This window comes from Zonotrichia leucophrys, chromosome 20 (assembly GCF_028769735.1).
Source record: "Zonotrichia leucophrys gambelii isolate GWCS_2022_RI chromosome 20, RI_Zleu_2.0, whole genome shotgun sequence".
NCBI lineage: Eukaryota > Metazoa > Chordata > Aves > Passeriformes > Passerellidae > Zonotrichia > Zonotrichia leucophrys.
The window spans coordinates 7,652,510-7,669,150 of record NC_088189.1 but is presented as its reverse complement, the minus strand read 5'-3'; the positions used below and the strand labels follow the sequence as shown (position 1 = coordinate 7,669,150).

Genomic DNA, 16,641 nt, shown 5'->3' with positions numbered 1-16,641 from the left:
ACTTGCCTGGATCCAGCATGAGATTTTCCTGCATCAGCAGCCATATGTTTGCTCTGCTGGGACACCAAGCACAGGAAATGAAATTGACTGAAAAATTTCTTCCTCCGTTACCATTACCTTGCAAGGAGAGACCAGCCAGCCCAGCTCTCTTGGCTGGGGAGGCACAGGGGTGTTTCCCCCTCACACCTGCCTGGCTGCACCCAGCTCCTGCCCCTGTCTCCAGTCATCATGACAAGAGCTGGGACATATCATGCCTCAGCAGTGATGTCTTTGGAGCTTGATCTTGGGGTAATGGATGTCTCTTCCTTTTGGTGGATGCTCTGTGCAGAGCCCTGTGACAAGGTCTGGAGGTGCAGGCCACCCCACTGAGGTAGTTGCCCTAGTGCAGCTGTCCAGCCCAGGCAGGTGCTCCTTTGCCAGCCTGCTGGGTATGGGGGTCCCTGGAATCTGCTCACATGAGGTGAGAAGCTGTGACCTGTCTTCTTTAGCCACTGCTGTGCCCCAAGGCTGCTCTGGTGCCTTTGGCAGGTCTGTGGTGCAGCTCACAGAGTAGCCAGGAGAGCCGTGGGACAGGGATAGAGATGGAGAGCAGCAGGGCTGGGACCCTGCTCCTGGGCAGCCCAGGCTGTTCCCAGCTTCTTCTGGGGGCAGGTTGCAGACATGTGGCTCTGTCAGGCTCAGCTGCCACTGCCAAACCCAGCTCTGCTCCACTGAGGAAGCCACAGGCAGGGATTGCTGGCAGTGACAGAGAGTTGGAAACAGGGCGGTTGCCTCCCAGTTTCCACTGCTGCTTCCCTGCCTTGGGTGGGAGTCACCAGGTGTGCCTCTGTGCTGGGCCATGTGCCCATGGTGCCAGCAGGACAGTGGAGCAGGGTGGTGGCCAAGCAGGAAGTCCTGGGGACACCCCCTGTTGCTCCTCACACCACCTTTGCCCAAGGTTCCTGTTTTGGCAGGGATATAAAGGTGGTGTGGGCTGGGAGAGCCCAGCATAGCCCTGCATAGCGGGAAGCCAGGATGGGAATGCAGAGCGTGGCTGTGGCTTGTGGGGCACTGACCTTGTGCCTGGCACTCACCACTGCCACCAACCCCGGCTTCGTGGTGAGGATCACCCAGGCAGGCTTGGACTACGGTGGGTTCTGCTTCTGATTTCTCTCCTGACAGCTGTGCTGGTGGCAGAGGTGTGGAGCCAGGTACCCTGTGAGAAGTGCAGGGTCCCGGGGCGGGATGGGGGATCCTTGGCCATGGGTGCCCATGTGAGGAGCACAGGGACAGGGTGGGGAAATCCTTGGACAGGGGTGCCAATTGCACCATCGACCAGGGCTTTCCTTGCTGCACCTGCCTGCCCCCCATGCCACAGCTTGATGGAGCCCCTGCAGAGGGGCCCAGCCCTGTGGGGTGTCAGGGAGCTGCAGCCAGGCAGTGTGGGAGGCTGGCACAGCAGGAGGGTGCTGGTCCCACAGCACATCCAAGCCGTGAGCCCTGGAGGAGGGAGCTGCAGAGGAGAGAGGAGTTGGGGAATTTAGGGAGGGGTAGAGACAGAGATGGATGGGCCCCGTGCTGGTTTTATCGAGGCAGGCAGAGCCCGGCTCCAGCAGAGCACAGTTATGGATTGAAATACACTCTGTGAGAAACACAGAGCATCCCAGTGCCTCAGACCTCATGCAGATCTCACCCAGCACACTGCCTGGACAGTGAGGACTAGGACACCTCCCTCCTTTCTGCAGCCACCACCTTCCCCTGGGGCTGCAAGCAGGGCACCAGGCAGCATTGCCTGTGTGCTCTCAGGGCTCTGTGCTTGGAGGTTTGCTTTAAAGCCAGCCTGGAAGGCAGCATCACCTGGATCTCTTTTCTGATCCTTCTGCTGCATGCCCGGTGTGTGCTCCAGCTCCTGTGGCTGGAAGGATGGAGTGGTGGAATGGTGGAGTGACACTGTCCCTGTGTCCCTGTAGCCCAACAGCAGGGAATTGCGATCCTGGAGAAGGAGCTCGCCCAGCTGAAGCTGCCAGACTTCTCGGGTAAATCAGGGAAGGTGCGCTATTCATTCTCCAGGTAAGCCTAGTGGGCCCTGCCAGTGCCTTAGAGGAACTCACTGCCCCCCATCACAGTTGAGGGGCAGGAGGAGTGGGGAGGTTGGGGGGCTCCTATAGGAGTGAGGACCGTCCTGTCCCCACCACAGCTCCCTGAGCTCTTGGCCCTGTCCTTGGGGCATGTTCCTGTTTTTCTCCTTTCCCAAGGGGGAAAATGGAACTGTGGTCACAGCACTCTGGGCATGGGTGGACTGTGTGCAATCACAGCCTGGGTAGTGGAGGTGACCTTGCCTGTGGGACCGGGACACACGTTCCTATGTGAAGCAGGAGCCCAGTGCCTGTGGAAATGCCAGCTCCCTGCTGCCCAGGTGCCTCTCTGCTCCTGCAGCGCAGCGTTTGGAGCTGCCTTGGGTGGCTGCAAGGGCCACATTCCCAAAGGTGCCACTCTGCACTGTGTGTCCCTGCCTTGCCTAGCTTTGGAGCAGAAGCACTGCAGCTGGAAATGCTGCCAGTGCAGTGACTCCATCCCGCTCACCCTTCTTCCCTCTCTGACTGTTTCCCTCCTTCTCTCTCTCCCTCCCTCCGTCCCCTCGTGCTTCGGAGTGTTGAACCACTATAACATGACTTTTCTTTTTATTTGGGTATTTTTAGGCTGCGCATTCCCACTTTCCGCTTGCCGTACTCCCGGATTACCCCGATCCCCAACGTGGGCCTGCAGGTCTCCATCTCCAACGCCTTTGCTGAGCTGAATGGCGACTGGCGGGTGAAGTTTCTCTTTATGTGAGTGGCCAGCTCTTCCTCTCCCTATTCAGGCACCCACTCTGTTTCTCCCACTCTGGAATTGGACAGGTTTTTTCCCCTCTCCCTCTCCCTCTCCCTCCCCCTCTCCCTCTTCCTCTCCCTTGTGTTTTGGGCAGCTGTCACTTTGCTTCCCCAGATATGATGGATAAAAGAGGGTGGGAGGCACGTGAAAGGAGAGCTATACATAGACATTCAGGTCTCTCTTCCACCGCCCCTACTTGCTCTCATTCCCTCTATTTAAAGGTTATCTGTCCTGGTTTATGTGCCAGTGAAATTTGGTTCCCCTGAATTTAAACACTTTCCCAATCTCCTCTGGATGCACCATACAAGGGGGAGATTGATCCAGATTGATGCAACCTCAACAGATCTGAGGTCTCTTCACCAGGCCTTGGCATTGACAAATGTCCCTTTCTTATCCACCTTCTCCCTGCAGCAAGGCACATGGATCTCTCAACGTGAAGGTACAAAATGTCAACATGAAAATCATCCTGAAGCTGGGCAGTGACACCACTGGGAGGCCCACCATCAGCACCTCAGGCTGCAGTGCCACCATTTCCAACGTCCGGGTGCGCTTTTCCGGCAAGCTTGCGTATGTGACTTTACTGAAAGGTCTGGAAATGCTGTGTGTTAGCCCACCTGCCATGGGAATGTGGCCTTATTTAGAGGAGTAGCTTGTTGGCAAATCTGATGTTGCCTGGTCTTAAATCTGGCCTGAATTTCTCCTGCTGTGGCTGCACATTTAAGGGGGTGGGTGGGGTTTACCAGTGAGTCTGTTTTCAAATGTAAACCCTGGGACAAAGCCAGATGCCAAATTGGTGTGGGAGTGATGTTCCCAGGGGCTTGCCATCTCTAGGCTCTCCCTTTCCTGGCCACATCCTTCTGCAGTATGGATCTGAGCTAGGCAAGGCTTCTCTCTGTGTTTCTCTGCAGGTGGCTTTACAACCTGTTCCACCGCATTATTGAGAGGAAGTTGCGAAAGACTTTAGAGGGCAAGGTATGTGAGCAGTGGAAAGCTGGGTCCTGTGTTTTCTGGTTGTGTTTAGCCCCCACTTGTAGGTAATGTCCTCGAAGGCTCAGAAGTAGGGATGTAACTAGAGCCAGTGCACGCCCCTGCGGGTGGGTTAATCCTCTCTGTTGCTCTTTCTCGGCCATGCCCTGGCTGCTCAGCACTGTTCATTCCTGCATGGGCCACATGAGATTCCTTCCAAGGGTCTCCCCAGAGCTGAACTGTGCCGAGGGGAAATTGCTGCAAGCAGATGCTTGTAGGTATAAACCCGGCTTGTGGCTTGGACACTTGATGTACTTCCTGATGAATGGGGGCAATCATCACAGTGCTGATTTACTTAAGCAGTTTTTGTCATGGAGCTGGGAGTGTGGCTGTGACCCAGCTGCCCCTGTTCAGCTCTGTGGCCTTTCTGTCCCACAGGTGTGTGACAATGTGGCCAAGTCTGTACAAAACGAGCTCCAGAAGCAGGTCCGGACGCTGCCAGGTACTGGGGGACTTTAAGTGGGCTTAGAAGCAGCTCTTCCTATCCTTTCCCAGCCATGAGGAATGTTTTACTTTGTGTCCACTCCCCATCTCCGGGTGCTCCGCCACCCAAGCTGGGAGCAAGGGAGCAAGTTCTCAGCAGAGAGAAATCACTGTGTGTCCTGTCTGGCTGTGGGAATTCCTTCCGAATGCCCACCGACTGTCAGGAGCTTTGGCTACTTTAGCTGGGGGACACTGGCCACTCCTCAGGTCCAAGAGATGGCTGTGAAAAAGTCAGGGTGAAAGTGGGGTTTTTTTCTTCCTAGCAGAAGTGAGCAGAGGAGCAGTTGGTAGTGAGTTGATGCACCACGAAGCCCAGTCATGGCACTGCCCAGATGCCAGTAGAGGCCATCTGCTTCCAGATTTCCTGACCATCTCCTTACTCATCTCTCTTCCTTGTGTTTGCAGTCACAGCCAGGATAGATGACAAGATTGGGATTGATTATTCCTTGGTGGCACCCCCAAGAGCTACAACCAAGTCCCTGGACCTGGACCTGAAGGTGAGAAGCAGCCCGGGAAACACTTGATTTGGCCAATGCCATTGCCAAAGGCAGGTGACAGCCAAGGTTTTGGTAGCTGCTGCAAATGCTGTTTGCCAGCCTGAGTCAGCAGCTAAGCCCCACTGCTATTTGCAGCCCTACTCCATGTCTCTCCCTCCTCCCAGGGTGAATTCTACTCCCTGGCCCACCGCTCCCCCGTGCCCTTCTCACCGCTGCCACTGGCCTTCCCCTCGGATCACGAGCGCATGGTTTACTTTGGAGCCTCCAGCTACTTCTTCAACACAGCCGGCATTGCCTACCACGAGGCTGGGGCACTGGTCTTTGAAATCACAGAGGCCATGGTGAGTGGCACAAGTGGCACAGGGCAGGGAAAGAGGTTCCATTTGCTGAGGAGCTCTGGGAGCAGCCAGCAATCCTGGAGAAGCCCCAGTGAGAGAGCTGGGGGGTGTGGGATGGGGCTGTCAGATATGGCAGCGTGTGGGGATGCCATGGGCTCCTCTGTGCCCCATTGCCCCAGTGTCACAATCCTCTCCCTGCAGATCCCAAAGGAAGCGAGATTCAGCTTGGACACCTCTCTCTTCTCAGCCTTCATTCCCCAGGTGAGCAATCTGGCCCTGCCTGCCCACAGCTCCTGCACACACAGGCTTTGCTCTGTGCCAAGTGTTCTTCCCTCAGGACTGGGGGCTTGTGCCATCATTCCCATCCTCTCCCTACTCCCACACAGCTGGAGGAGATGTACCCGAACATGCCAATGAAGTTCAGGGTGTCCACTCCCACTGCTCCATTCCTGACTATTGGAGAAGGAGGAATCTCATTCCAGCCCATTGTGGATATCCAGGCTTATGCCATCTTTCCCAACTCCAGCCTGGCTCCTCTCTTCCTCCTCAGCCTGGTGAGTCCAGACAGGGCCTGTGGTGCTGGGGCAGAAGGGATTTTGAGCTGTGCCCTGTCCTGTTGCCCAGATCCTGCCAGGGGAGGTGCCAGGTGATGTCCAGGCACAGTGAGGGTGTCCCCAAGTGAACAATTCCTGAGCTGACAAATGCCAGGTTTAATGCTGGATGCAGACACGCTCCTGGATGGGTAGTGGTGTGTTTCAGCTGGTCAGAGCCGTTCCCCTGGTGTCTGCTTTGGGCTGAGGTGGGGTGGACACTGCCAGAGCTCTGTGCTCTCTCCCCAGACAGGGAACGTGTCCGCTGTCATCAACGTGAGATCCGGCCGCATAGTTGGGAGCCTGGATGTGGGCAGGTACAGAGGGCAGCAGCCACTGCCTGGGCAGGGGGTGGCTGGGGGTCTTTCTGTTTTGGGTGCCCAGGGCCAGAGAGGGGATGGGAAGGTGCCTGGGATGTGGGCTTGCTGTGGAGGGAAGGAATGAGCTGGGGCTGGAGGGAGTGGGATCTACAGGCCATGGATGGGTGGAATCGCTCCCTCCCTGGGCACATCCTCCACAGCACCACTTCTGTCCCTGTGCAGGATCAGGCTCTCTCTGAAGGATTCAGCTGTTGGCACTTTCCAGGTAAGCTCTCCTTGACCACAAGCAGAGCCCCCAGCATGGAGCTGGCAGCCTGCTGGGGGCCAGGACAGAGAGTCATTCCCCGCTGCCTCCCAACATGGGACCCCACACTGACCCTGCAGCCACCTCCTGCCTCAGCCTGCAAGGCTGGGAAAGGATGTGGAGCCTGATCCATTGCTGCTCTCACCCCAAACATTTCCCACACTGCCACAGGGAACAGACAAAGCTGCTGCCAAAGTGTGTGCCAGTTCCACTCTTTATCTCCTTTTTCTAATTATGCTTGAGTACCTGCATGTCTCCTGTCCTGCAGACTAAAGCTTTTCCTCCCTCTCTCCCCACTCCCCAGGTACATTTTGTGCAGTCCATAATGAACTACTTGACCTCCAGTGTCCTCCTGCCACATCTTAATGGTGAGAACCTAATGAGGGGAATGGGCTTGCTGGAGCACCCTCCACTCAGGTTGCTCCATCCAAGGGGTCCCAGCTCACTAATTAAATCCTCCTTGCCAAGGCTGATGCAGGGCAAAGTGCGTGCAGGAGGCGGCAGTGAAGCGGAGGGAGCCTCTTGCTGCTCTGACAGGCTCCCAGCAGCAAACGCAATGGAAAATATGAGCCCTGTGCAGATCCTAATGCTTTCCAGACCCTCTCCCCAAGTCCCTGCATCTCCTGCCTCGCCAGCAGCTCAGACCAGAGTGGGGCTGGGGGCAGGAATGCCCAAGGGGGCTGTCCCTGCACAACAGGCAGCCCTTCTGTGGAGCTTGGCAGGAGTTTCCTCTGCCTGCCCCAGCAGCAGTGGAGGAGAGGAAAGGGCTGGGGGAAGGAGGGGGCCACCTTCTCTGAGTGCTCTGTGCTCCCTTGACTCCCATTGCCATCCCAATGCAGACACATGTGTTGTCTTTTCCAGCCCGCTTAGGTGAGGGTTTCCGTCTGCCGCTGCCAGACAGGATTCAGCTCTCCAATATCCTTGTGAGGTTCCACCAGGTGAGTGAGAGGGAGCAGCTGGCCCCAGCTGGGCCCCATCCTGCTGCCTACAAAGCCCTGCTGACCAGCACAGCCTCCATAGCTAGTTCCCTCTGCTGTGCCATGATGTGATGGACGGGAGCTCTCAGCAGCAAACCAGATCTCTGCTTTTCTGGGCTGCATTTTGGGTGTCTGGGAACGGCACCACATCATTCTCCAGTTCTTAGGCCTGGGGTCTGAGTTTCCAATGCTGCTTTTTATAGCAGTGTCGGCCCCAAATCCCCGCTCTCCCTGACTGGCAATGCCTTCATGGATGCTGTGATGCCTGGTGGGATGCAGCCCCTGCCTGCTCAGCTGTAAGGAGCTGTAGTAGGGGCAGGGGAGCAGAGAGAGCCCCTGTTGTGGGGTGACTTGGGGAAACCCCAAAGCAGGGTCACAATGGGGATGCTGAAAAGCTGTAGTGAGGTGTGGCTGTGAAATGCCTCCAGAGCCTGCCGGGGGGAAAAACTGCCACAGGGGTTGGCAGAGCCACATATCTCAATCCATTCTGCCTTCAGGGACGTGCTGGGTACTGGGCAGTGCAGCTGCCAGGGCCTGTAGCAGCCCAGCACTTTCTCTCTTTCTCCCAGAATTTCCTACTGCTTGGAGCAGACATTCGCTTCCAGCCCCGGCGATGAAGATGAGGCAATGAGAGCCCTTCAGCACTAAATCTGCTCCATTCACCACTTTGCCCTTCCCTGCCTGAGCCGAAGACCACCAGTCCTGCCACTGTCCTGCACTGCTGCCTTGGCCTGCACCCTCCATCCTCCTGTTGGGGCCTCACCTGGTGCTACCATGAGCTGGGGGTCCCCTGCCGTGGGCCACCCCCTTCCCTCCTCCCTCTGAGCAGCAATAAAGGCATTGGTGCTGGGGCTCTGCTCTTGGTGTCACTGTCTGCAGCTCGGGCCACACAGGGCCAGATGGGAGATGGATTGGGACCATTTGCTTTGGCTGTTTCCATGGCCATGGCGAGGCACCATGGAACACCTGTGTCCTGCTGTCCTGTGCCTTCACTCCAGCCTTGGGGCAGTGTGGTTGGAAAAACACAGTGGCATAAGGAGGAAATTCTGCACAGGGAGAAGCTGGTCAATGTTGTGGCAGGCCCTGATGCCTACCGTGACCTCTCTGTGCTGAAGTTCCTGTTGGTCTAGGGACAACCTCAGTTGCCACCGGTCCTGACCACTGTCCAGTCTTATGGGCCACAATTAATTTGTCCTGTCTGGGAATGGGTAAGGGAGGTTTTATTTTGTGCTGCAACTTCTCTGTCCAAGTTCTCTCCAAACTCAGGCAGGCTGCTCTCACTTTTCTTCCTGTGTCCATGGGTTTTCCATCATGATTCCCAGCCCATATACTCGTGCCAGTGTGAGGCTGGAGAGCAGCAGCAGTCCTGACTCTGGCACAGGTACAAGCTGCCCGGGGAATTCCCAGGCTGGCAGTGACAGAGAGCTGGAAACGGGGCTGTTGCCTCCCAGTTTCCACTGCTCCTTCCCTGCCTTCAGTGACAGGTACCAGGTGTGCCTCTGTGCTGGGCCATGTGCCCATGGTGCCAGCAGCACAGTGGAGCAGGGTGGTGGCCAAGCAGGAAATCCCAGAGAGGCCCCCGTGGCTCCTCACACCACCTTTGCCCAAGGTTCCTGTTTTGGCAGGGATATAAAGGTGGTGTGGGCTGGGAGAGCCCTGCACAACGTGGCACTGTGGGAAGCCAGGATGGGAATGCAGAGCGTGGCTGTGGCTTGTGGGGCACTGACCTTGTGCCTGGCACTCACCACCGCCACCAACCCCGGCTTCGTGGTGAGGATCACCCAGGCAGGCTTGGACTACGGTGGGTTCTGCTTCTCATTTCTCTCCTGACAGCTGTGCTGGTGGCAGAGGTGTGGAGCCAGGTACCCTGTGAGAAGTGCAGGGTCCCGGGGCGGGATGGGGGATCCTTGGCCATGGGTGCCCATGTGAGGAGCACAGGGACAGGGTGGGGAAATCCTTGGACAGGGGTGCCAATTGCACCATCGACCAGGGCTTCCCCTGCTGCATCTGCCTGCCCCCCATGCCACAGCTTGATGGAGCCCCTGCAGAGGGGACCAGCCCTGTGGGGTGTCAGGGAGCTGCAGCCAGGCAGTGTGGGAGGCTGGCACAGCAGCAGGGTGCTGGTCCCACAGCACATCCAAGCCGTGAGCCCTGGAGGAGGGAGCTGCAGAGGAGAGAGGAGTTGGGGAGTTTAGGGAGGGGCAGTGACAGAGATGGATGGGCCCCGTGCTGGTTTTATCGAGGCAGGCAGAGCCCGGCTCCAGCAGAGCACAGTTATGGATTGAAATACACTCTGTGAGAAACACAGAGCATCCCAGTGCCTCAGACCTCATGCAGATCTCACCCAGCACACTGCCTGGACAGTGAGGACTAGGACACCTCCCTCCTTTCTGCAGCCACCACCTTTCCCTGGGGCTGCAAGCAGGGCACCAGGCAGCATTGCCTGTGTGCTCTCAGGGCTCTGTGCTTGGAGGTTTGCTTTAAAGCCAGCCTGGAAGGCAGCATCACCTGGATCTCTTTTCTGATCCTTCTGCTGCATGCCCGGTGTGTGCTCCAGCTCCTGTGGCTGGAATGGTGGAATGGTGGAGTGACACTGTCCCTGTGTCCCTGTAGCCCAACAGCAGGGGATTGCAATCCTGGAGAAGGAGCTGGCCCAGCTGAAGCTGCCAAACATCTCGGGTAAATCAGGGGAGTTGCACTATTCGCTCTCCAGGTAAGCCTTGTGAGCCTCACCAGTGGCCTGGAGCCACCCACTGCCCTCCTGACCCTGGCAATGGGCTGGAGGTTTGGGTGATGATGGAGAGCACCTAGAGCAGTGAGGACCATCCTGTCCCCTCCACACCTCGCTGAGATGTGGGCCCTGTCCTTGGTTCCTGTTTTTCTCCTTTCCCAAGGGGAAAAATGGAACTGTGGTCACAGCACTCTGGGCATGGGTGGACTGTGTGCAATCACAGCCTGGGTAGTGGAGGTGACCTTGCCTGTGGGACCAGGACACACGTTCCTATGTGAAGCAGGAGCCCAGTGCCTGTGGAAATGCCAGCTCCCTGCTGCCCAGGTGCCTCTCTGCTCCTGCAGCGCAGCGTTTGGAGCTGCCTTGGGTGGCTGCAAGGGCCACATTCCCAAAGGTGCCACTCTGCACTGTGTGTCCCTGCCTGGCCTAGCTTTGGAGCAGCAGCACTGCAGCTGGAAATGCTGCCAGTGCAGTGACTCCATCCCGCTCACCCTTCTTCCTTCTCTGATTGTCTCCCTCCCTCCCTTGCCTTGTGCTTGGGAGTGTGGAACCACTATAACATGACTTTTTATTTGTATATTTTTAGGCTGCGCATTCCCACTTTCCGCTTGCCACACTCACGGATTACCCCAATCTCCAACGTGGGCCTGCAGGTCTCCATCTCCAATGCCTCTGTTGAGCTGAATGGGGACTGCTGGGTGAAGTTTCTCTTTATGTGAGTGGCCAGCTCTTCCTCTCCCTATTCAGGCACCCACTCTGTGTTTCCCACTCTGGAATTGGACAGGTTTTTTCTCCTCTCCCTTGTGTTTTGGGCAGCTGTCACTTTACTTCCCTAGATAAAACAAGGTGGGAGGCAGGAACAAGGCATTTGAACGGTGAGCTATACATGGGCCCTCAGATCTCTTCCACCATCCCTACTTGCTCTCATTCCCTCTATTTAAAGGTTATCTGTCCTGGTTTATGTGCCAGTGAAATTTGCTTCCCCTGAATTAGACCCTTTCCCAATCTCCTCTGGAAGCACCATACAAGGGGGAGACTGATCCAGATTGATGAATCCTCAAGTAGATTTGAGGTCTCTTCACCAGAGCTAGGCATTTACAAACTTCCCTTTCTTATCCCCCTTCTCCCTGCAGCAGGGGGCCTGGATCTTTTGACCTGAAGGTAGAAAATATCTCAATCAAATTTATCCTGAGGCTGGGCAGTGACACCACTGGGAAGCCCACCATCAGCACCTCAGACTGCAGTGCCCGTGCCTCCAAAGTTGGGTTGCACTTTTCAGGCAAGCTTGCGTATGTGACTTCACTGGAAAGTCTGGAAATGCTGTGTGTTAGCACATATGGGAATGCCATGGGAATGTTGCTTTGACATTGAAATGTACTCCCTGTACTCCCTGTAAGGAGTAGCTTGTTGGCAAATCTGAGGTTGCCTGGTCTTAAATCTGGCCTGAATTTCTCCTGCTGTAGCTGCACATTTAAGGGGGTTGGTGGGGTTTACCAGTGAGTCTGTTTTCAATTGTAAACCCTGGGACAAAGCCAGACGCCAAATTGGTGTGGGAGTGATGTTCCCAGGGTCTTGCTTGAGAATGACGTTCTGTATCATCTCCCTTTCCTGGGCACATACTTCTGCAGTATGGATCTGAGCTAGACAGGGCTTCTCTCTGTGTCTCTCTGCAGGTGGTTTTACAACATATTCAAGAAGGGTAATAAGTCCCTGTTGCAGAAGCATTTAGAGACCATGGTATGTGAACATTGAACAGCAGGGCCCTGAGATTCCTGGTTGTCTTTAGTCCTCGCTTCTGGTTAATGTCCTTAAAAGATCAAGTATATGGATAGAAATATAGCCAGAGCACGCCACTGTGGGTGGGTTAATCCTCTCTGTTGCTCTTTCTCGGCCACGCCCTGGCTGCTCAGCACGGTTCATTCCTGCATGGGCCACATGAGATTCCTTCCAAGGGTCTCCCCAGAGCTGAACTGGGCTGAGGGGAATTGGTGCAAGCAGATGCTTGTAGGTATAAACCCGGCTTGTGTCTTGGACACTTAATGTGCTGCCTGATGAATGGAGGCAATCATCACAGCGCTCATTTACTTAAGCAAGATTTGTCATGGAGCTGGGAGTGTGGCTGTGACCCGGCTGCCCCTGCTCAGCTCTGTGGCATTTCTGTCCCACAGGTGTGTGACAATGTGGCCAAGTCTGTGCACAATGAGCTCCAGACGTACATCCGGACACTGCCAGGTACTGGGGGGCTGTGTGTGGATTTAGGAGCAGTTCTTCCTGGCTTTTCCCAGCCATGAGGAATGTTTTACTTTGTGTCTGCTCCCCATGTCCTGGTGTTAAGGCACCCAAGCTGGGAGCTGAGGAGCACCTTCTCAGATGATACAAATCATTGGGTGTCCTGTCTGACTGTGGGAATTCCTTCAGGATTTGTGCCCATGGGCTGGTGGGGGTGTAGGGTACTTTAACTGGCAATGATGGCCATTCCTCAGATCCAAGAGATGGCTGAGAAAAGTCAGGGTAAAAGTGGGGGTTTTTGCTTCCTAGCAGAAGTGAGCAGAGGAGCAGTTGGTACTGAGCTAAAGCACGAGGAACCCAATCATGGCACTGCCCAGATGCCAGTGGGGGCCACCTGCTCTCAACCATGTCATTCATACTCACCTCTCTTCCTTGTGTTTGCAGTCACAGCCAGGATAGATGACAAGATAGGGATAAATTACACCTTGGTGGCACCCCCAAGCACTACCGCCCAGTACCTGGATGCCGACCTGAAGGTGAGAGGCAGCCCTGGGAACCCTTGATTAGGCCAGTGCTGTTGCCAAAGGCAGGTGACAGCCAAGGTTTTGGTACCTGCTGCAAATGCTGTTTGCCAGCCTGAGTCAGCAGCTGAGCCCCACTGCTATTTGCAGCCCTACTCCATGTCTCTCCCTCCTCCCAGGGTGAATTCTACTCCCTGGCCCACCGCTCCCCCGTGCCCTTCTCACCGCTGCCACTGGCCTTCCCCTCGGATCATGAGCGCATGGTTTACTTTGGAGCCTCCAGCTACTTCTTCAACACAGCCGGCATTGCCTACCACGAGGCTGGGGCACTGGTCTTTGAAATCACAGAGGCCATGGTGAGTGGCACGAGTGGCACAGGGCAGGGAAAGAGGTTCCATTTGCTGAGGAGCTCTGGGAGCAGCCAGCAATCCTGGAGAAGCCCCAGTGAGAGAGCTGGGGGCTGTGGGATGGGGCTGTCAGATATGGCAGCATGTGGGGATGCCATGGGCTCCTCTGTGCCACATTGCCCCAGTGTCACAATCCTCTCCCTGCAGATCCCAAAGGATGTAGAATTCAAGTTGAACACCTCTGTCTTCTCAGCCTTCATTCCCCAGGTGAGCAATCTGGCCCTGCCTGCCCAGAGCTCCTGCACACACAGGCTTTGCTCTGTGCCAAGTGTTCTCCCCTCAGGACTGGGGGCTTGTGCCATCATTCCCATCTTCTCCCATCTCCCATACAGCTGGAGGAGAAGTATCCAAACATGCCAATGAAGTTCAGGGTGTCCACTCCCACTGCTCCATTCCTGACTATTGGAGAAGGAGGAATCTCATTCCAGCCCATTGTGGATATCCAGGCTTATGCCATCTTTCCCAACTCCAGCCTGGCTCCTCTCTTCCTCCTCAGCCTGGTGAGTTCAGACGGGGCCTGTGGTGCTGGGGCAGAAGGGATTTTGAGCTGTGTCCTGTCCTGTTGCCCAAATTCTGCCAGGGGAGCTGCCAGGTGCTGTCCAGGCACAGTGAGGCTGTCCCCAAGTGAACAATTCCTGAGCTGACAAATGCCAGGTTTAATGCTAGATGCAGACGTGCCCCTGGATGGGCAGTGGTGTGTTTCAGCTGGTCAGAGCAGTTCCTCTGGTGTCTGCTTTGGGCTGAGGTGGGGTGGACACTGCCAGAGCTCTGTGCTCTCTCCCCAGACAGGGAACGTGTCCGCTGTCATCAACGTGAGATCCGGCCGCATAGTTGGGAGCCTGGATGTGGGCAGGTACAGAGGGCAGCAGCCACTGCCTGGGCAGGGGGTGGCTGGGGGTCTTTCTGTTTTGGGTGCCCAGGGCCAGAGAGGGGATGGGAAGGTGCCTGGGATGTGGGCTTGCTGTGGAGGGAAGGAATGAGCTGGGGCTGGAGGGAGTGGGATCCGCAGGGCCATGGATGGGTGGAATCGCTCCCTCCCTGGGCACATCCTCCACAGCACCACTTCTGTCCCTGTGCAGGATCAGGCTCTCTCTGAAGGATTCAGCTGTTGGCACTTTCCAGGTAAGCTCTCCTTGACCACAAGCAGAGCCCCCAGCATGGAGCTGGCAGCCTGCTGGGGGCCAGGACAGAGAGTCATTCCCCGCTGCCTCCCAACATGGGACCCCACACTGACCCTGCAGCCACCTCCTGCCTCAGCCTGCAAGGCTGGGAAAGGATGTGGAGCCTGATCCATTGCTGCTCTCACCCCAAACATTTCCCACACTGCCACAGGGAACAGACAAAGCTGCTGGCAAAGTGTGTGCCCATCCCACTCTTCATTTCCTTTTGTTAATTATGCTTGAGTACCTGCATGTCTCTTGTTCTGCAGACTAAAGCTTTTCCCCCCTCTCTCCCCACTCCCCAGGTACATTTTGTGCAGTCCATAATGAACTACTTGACCTCCAGTATCCTCCTCCCACGTCTCAATGGTGAGAACCTACTGAGGGGAATGGGCTTGCTCCACTCAGGTTGCTCCATCCAAGGGGTCCCAGCTCACTAATTAAATCCTCCTTGCCAAGGCTGATGCAGGGCAAAGTGCGTGCAGGAGGCAGCAGTGAAGCGGAGGGAGCCTCTTGCTGCTCTGACAGGCTCCCAGCAGCAAACGCAATGGAAAATATGAGCCCTGTGCAGATCCTAATGCTTTCCAGACCCTCTCCCCGAATCCCTGCATCTCCTGCCTTGCCAGCAGCTCAGACCAGAGTGGGGCTGGGGGCAGCACTGCCCAAGGGAGCTGTCCCTGCACAACAGGCAGCCCTTCTGTGGTGCTTGGCAGGAGTTTCCTCTGCCTGCCCCAGGAGCAGTGGAGGAGAGGGGAAAGGGCTGGGGGAAGGAGGGGGCCACCTTCTCTGAGTGCTCTGTGCTCCCTTGACTCCCATTGCCATCCCAATGCAGACACATGTGTTGTCTTTTCCAGCCCACTTAGATGAGGGTTTCCCCCTGCCACTTCTGGACAGAATTCAGCTCTCCAATATCCTTGTGAGGTTCCACCAGGTGAGTGAGAGGGAGCAGCTGGCCCCAGCTGGGCCCCATCCTGCTGCCTACAAAGCCCTGCTGACCAGCACAGCCTCCAAATCCAGTTCCCCCAGCTGTGCTGGAAAGTGATGAATGGGAGGGTGCTCTTCACTGAGATCCCAATGGCCCAGCAGCAAACCAGAGCACATGTCCCAATCCATTGTGCCTTCAGGGATGTGCTGGGTGCTGGGCAGTGCAGCTGCCAGGGCCCGTAGCAGCCCAGCACTTTCTCTCTTTCTCCCAGAATTTCCTACTGCTTGGAGCAGACGTTCACTTCCAGCCCCGGGGATGAAGATGTGGTGATCAGAGCCCTTCAGCACTAAATCTGCTCCACTCACCACTTTGCCCTTCCCTGCCTAAGCCGAAGACCACCAGTCCTGCCACTGTCCTGCACTGCTGCCTTGGCCTGCACCCTCCATCCTCCTGCTGGGGCCTCACCTGGTGCTACCATGAGCTGGGGGTCCCCTGCCCTGGGCCACCCCCTTCCCTCCTCCCTCTGAGCAGCAATAAAGGCATTGGTGCTGGGGCTCTTCTCTTGGTGTCTTTGTCTGTGCTTGGGGCTGCACAGGGCCAGATGGGAGCTGGATCAGGGCCACTTTGTTGGGCTGTTTCCATGGCCATGGCGAGGCACCATGGAACACCTGTATCCTGCTGTCCTGTGCCTTCACTCCAGCCTTGTGGCAGAGTGGTTGAAAAAAGCACAGTGGAAAAGGTCCTGGGGGTGCTGTCAATAGCAGCTGAACATGAGCACCAGGTGGCCAAGAAAGTCAAGGACATCCTGGCCTGTATGAACATGGCCTGTAGCCCGGGGGCAGCCAGACCAAGGAAGGGATTGTCCCCCTGGCGTGGGTGAGGCCCACACCTCAAGTCCTTTTTCTAGTTCTGGGTCCCTCACTTCAAGAAGGACATGGAGGTGTTGGAGCATGTCTAGAGAAGGGCAATGGAGCTGGGGAAGGGGCTGGAGCATCAGAGAGGCTGAGGGAGCTGGGGGGGCTCAGCCTGGAAGAAGGGAGGCTCAGGGGGGACCTTCTCACCCTCACAACTCCCTGACAGGAGGGAGCAGCCATGTGGGGGTCAGGCTCTGCTCCCAGGGAACAGGGACAGGATAAGAGGACACGGTCTTAAGCAGCATCAGGGGACTTTTATGTGGGATATTAGGAAAGATTCCTTCCCAGGAAGGGTCATTGAACCTTGGAATGGGCAGTCCAGGGAAGTGGTGGAGTCACCGTCCCTGGAGGTGTTTAAGGGAAGACTGA

General features: G+C 56.3%; 1 protein-coding gene across 1 annotated transcript; it reads left to right on the top strand.

Annotated features, from left to right (window-relative positions):
* Positions 1 to 1,014: 1,014 nt before the first annotated feature.
* Positions 1,015 to 15,677, top strand: LOC135456475 (uncharacterized). Its single transcript, XM_064730328.1, is given in 31 exon segments — positions 1,015 to 1,129; positions 1,950 to 2,049; positions 2,679 to 2,807; positions 3,262 to 3,417; positions 3,759 to 3,822; positions 4,255 to 4,318; positions 4,626 to 4,759; positions 4,761 to 4,856; positions 5,021 to 5,197; positions 5,396 to 5,455; positions 5,581 to 5,748; positions 6,034 to 6,101; positions 6,327 to 6,369; positions 6,713 to 6,776; positions 7,270 to 7,346; positions 7,955 to 7,995; positions 9,011 to 9,186; positions 9,999 to 10,098; positions 10,703 to 10,831; positions 11,250 to 11,405; positions 11,790 to 11,853; positions 12,285 to 12,348; positions 12,790 to 12,881; positions 13,046 to 13,222; positions 13,421 to 13,480; positions 13,606 to 13,773; positions 14,059 to 14,126; positions 14,353 to 14,395; positions 14,739 to 14,802; positions 15,288 to 15,364; positions 15,630 to 15,677. Coding segments are annotated over 31 exon segments (3,042 nt in total).
* Positions 15,678 to 16,641: the final 964 nt, after the last annotated feature.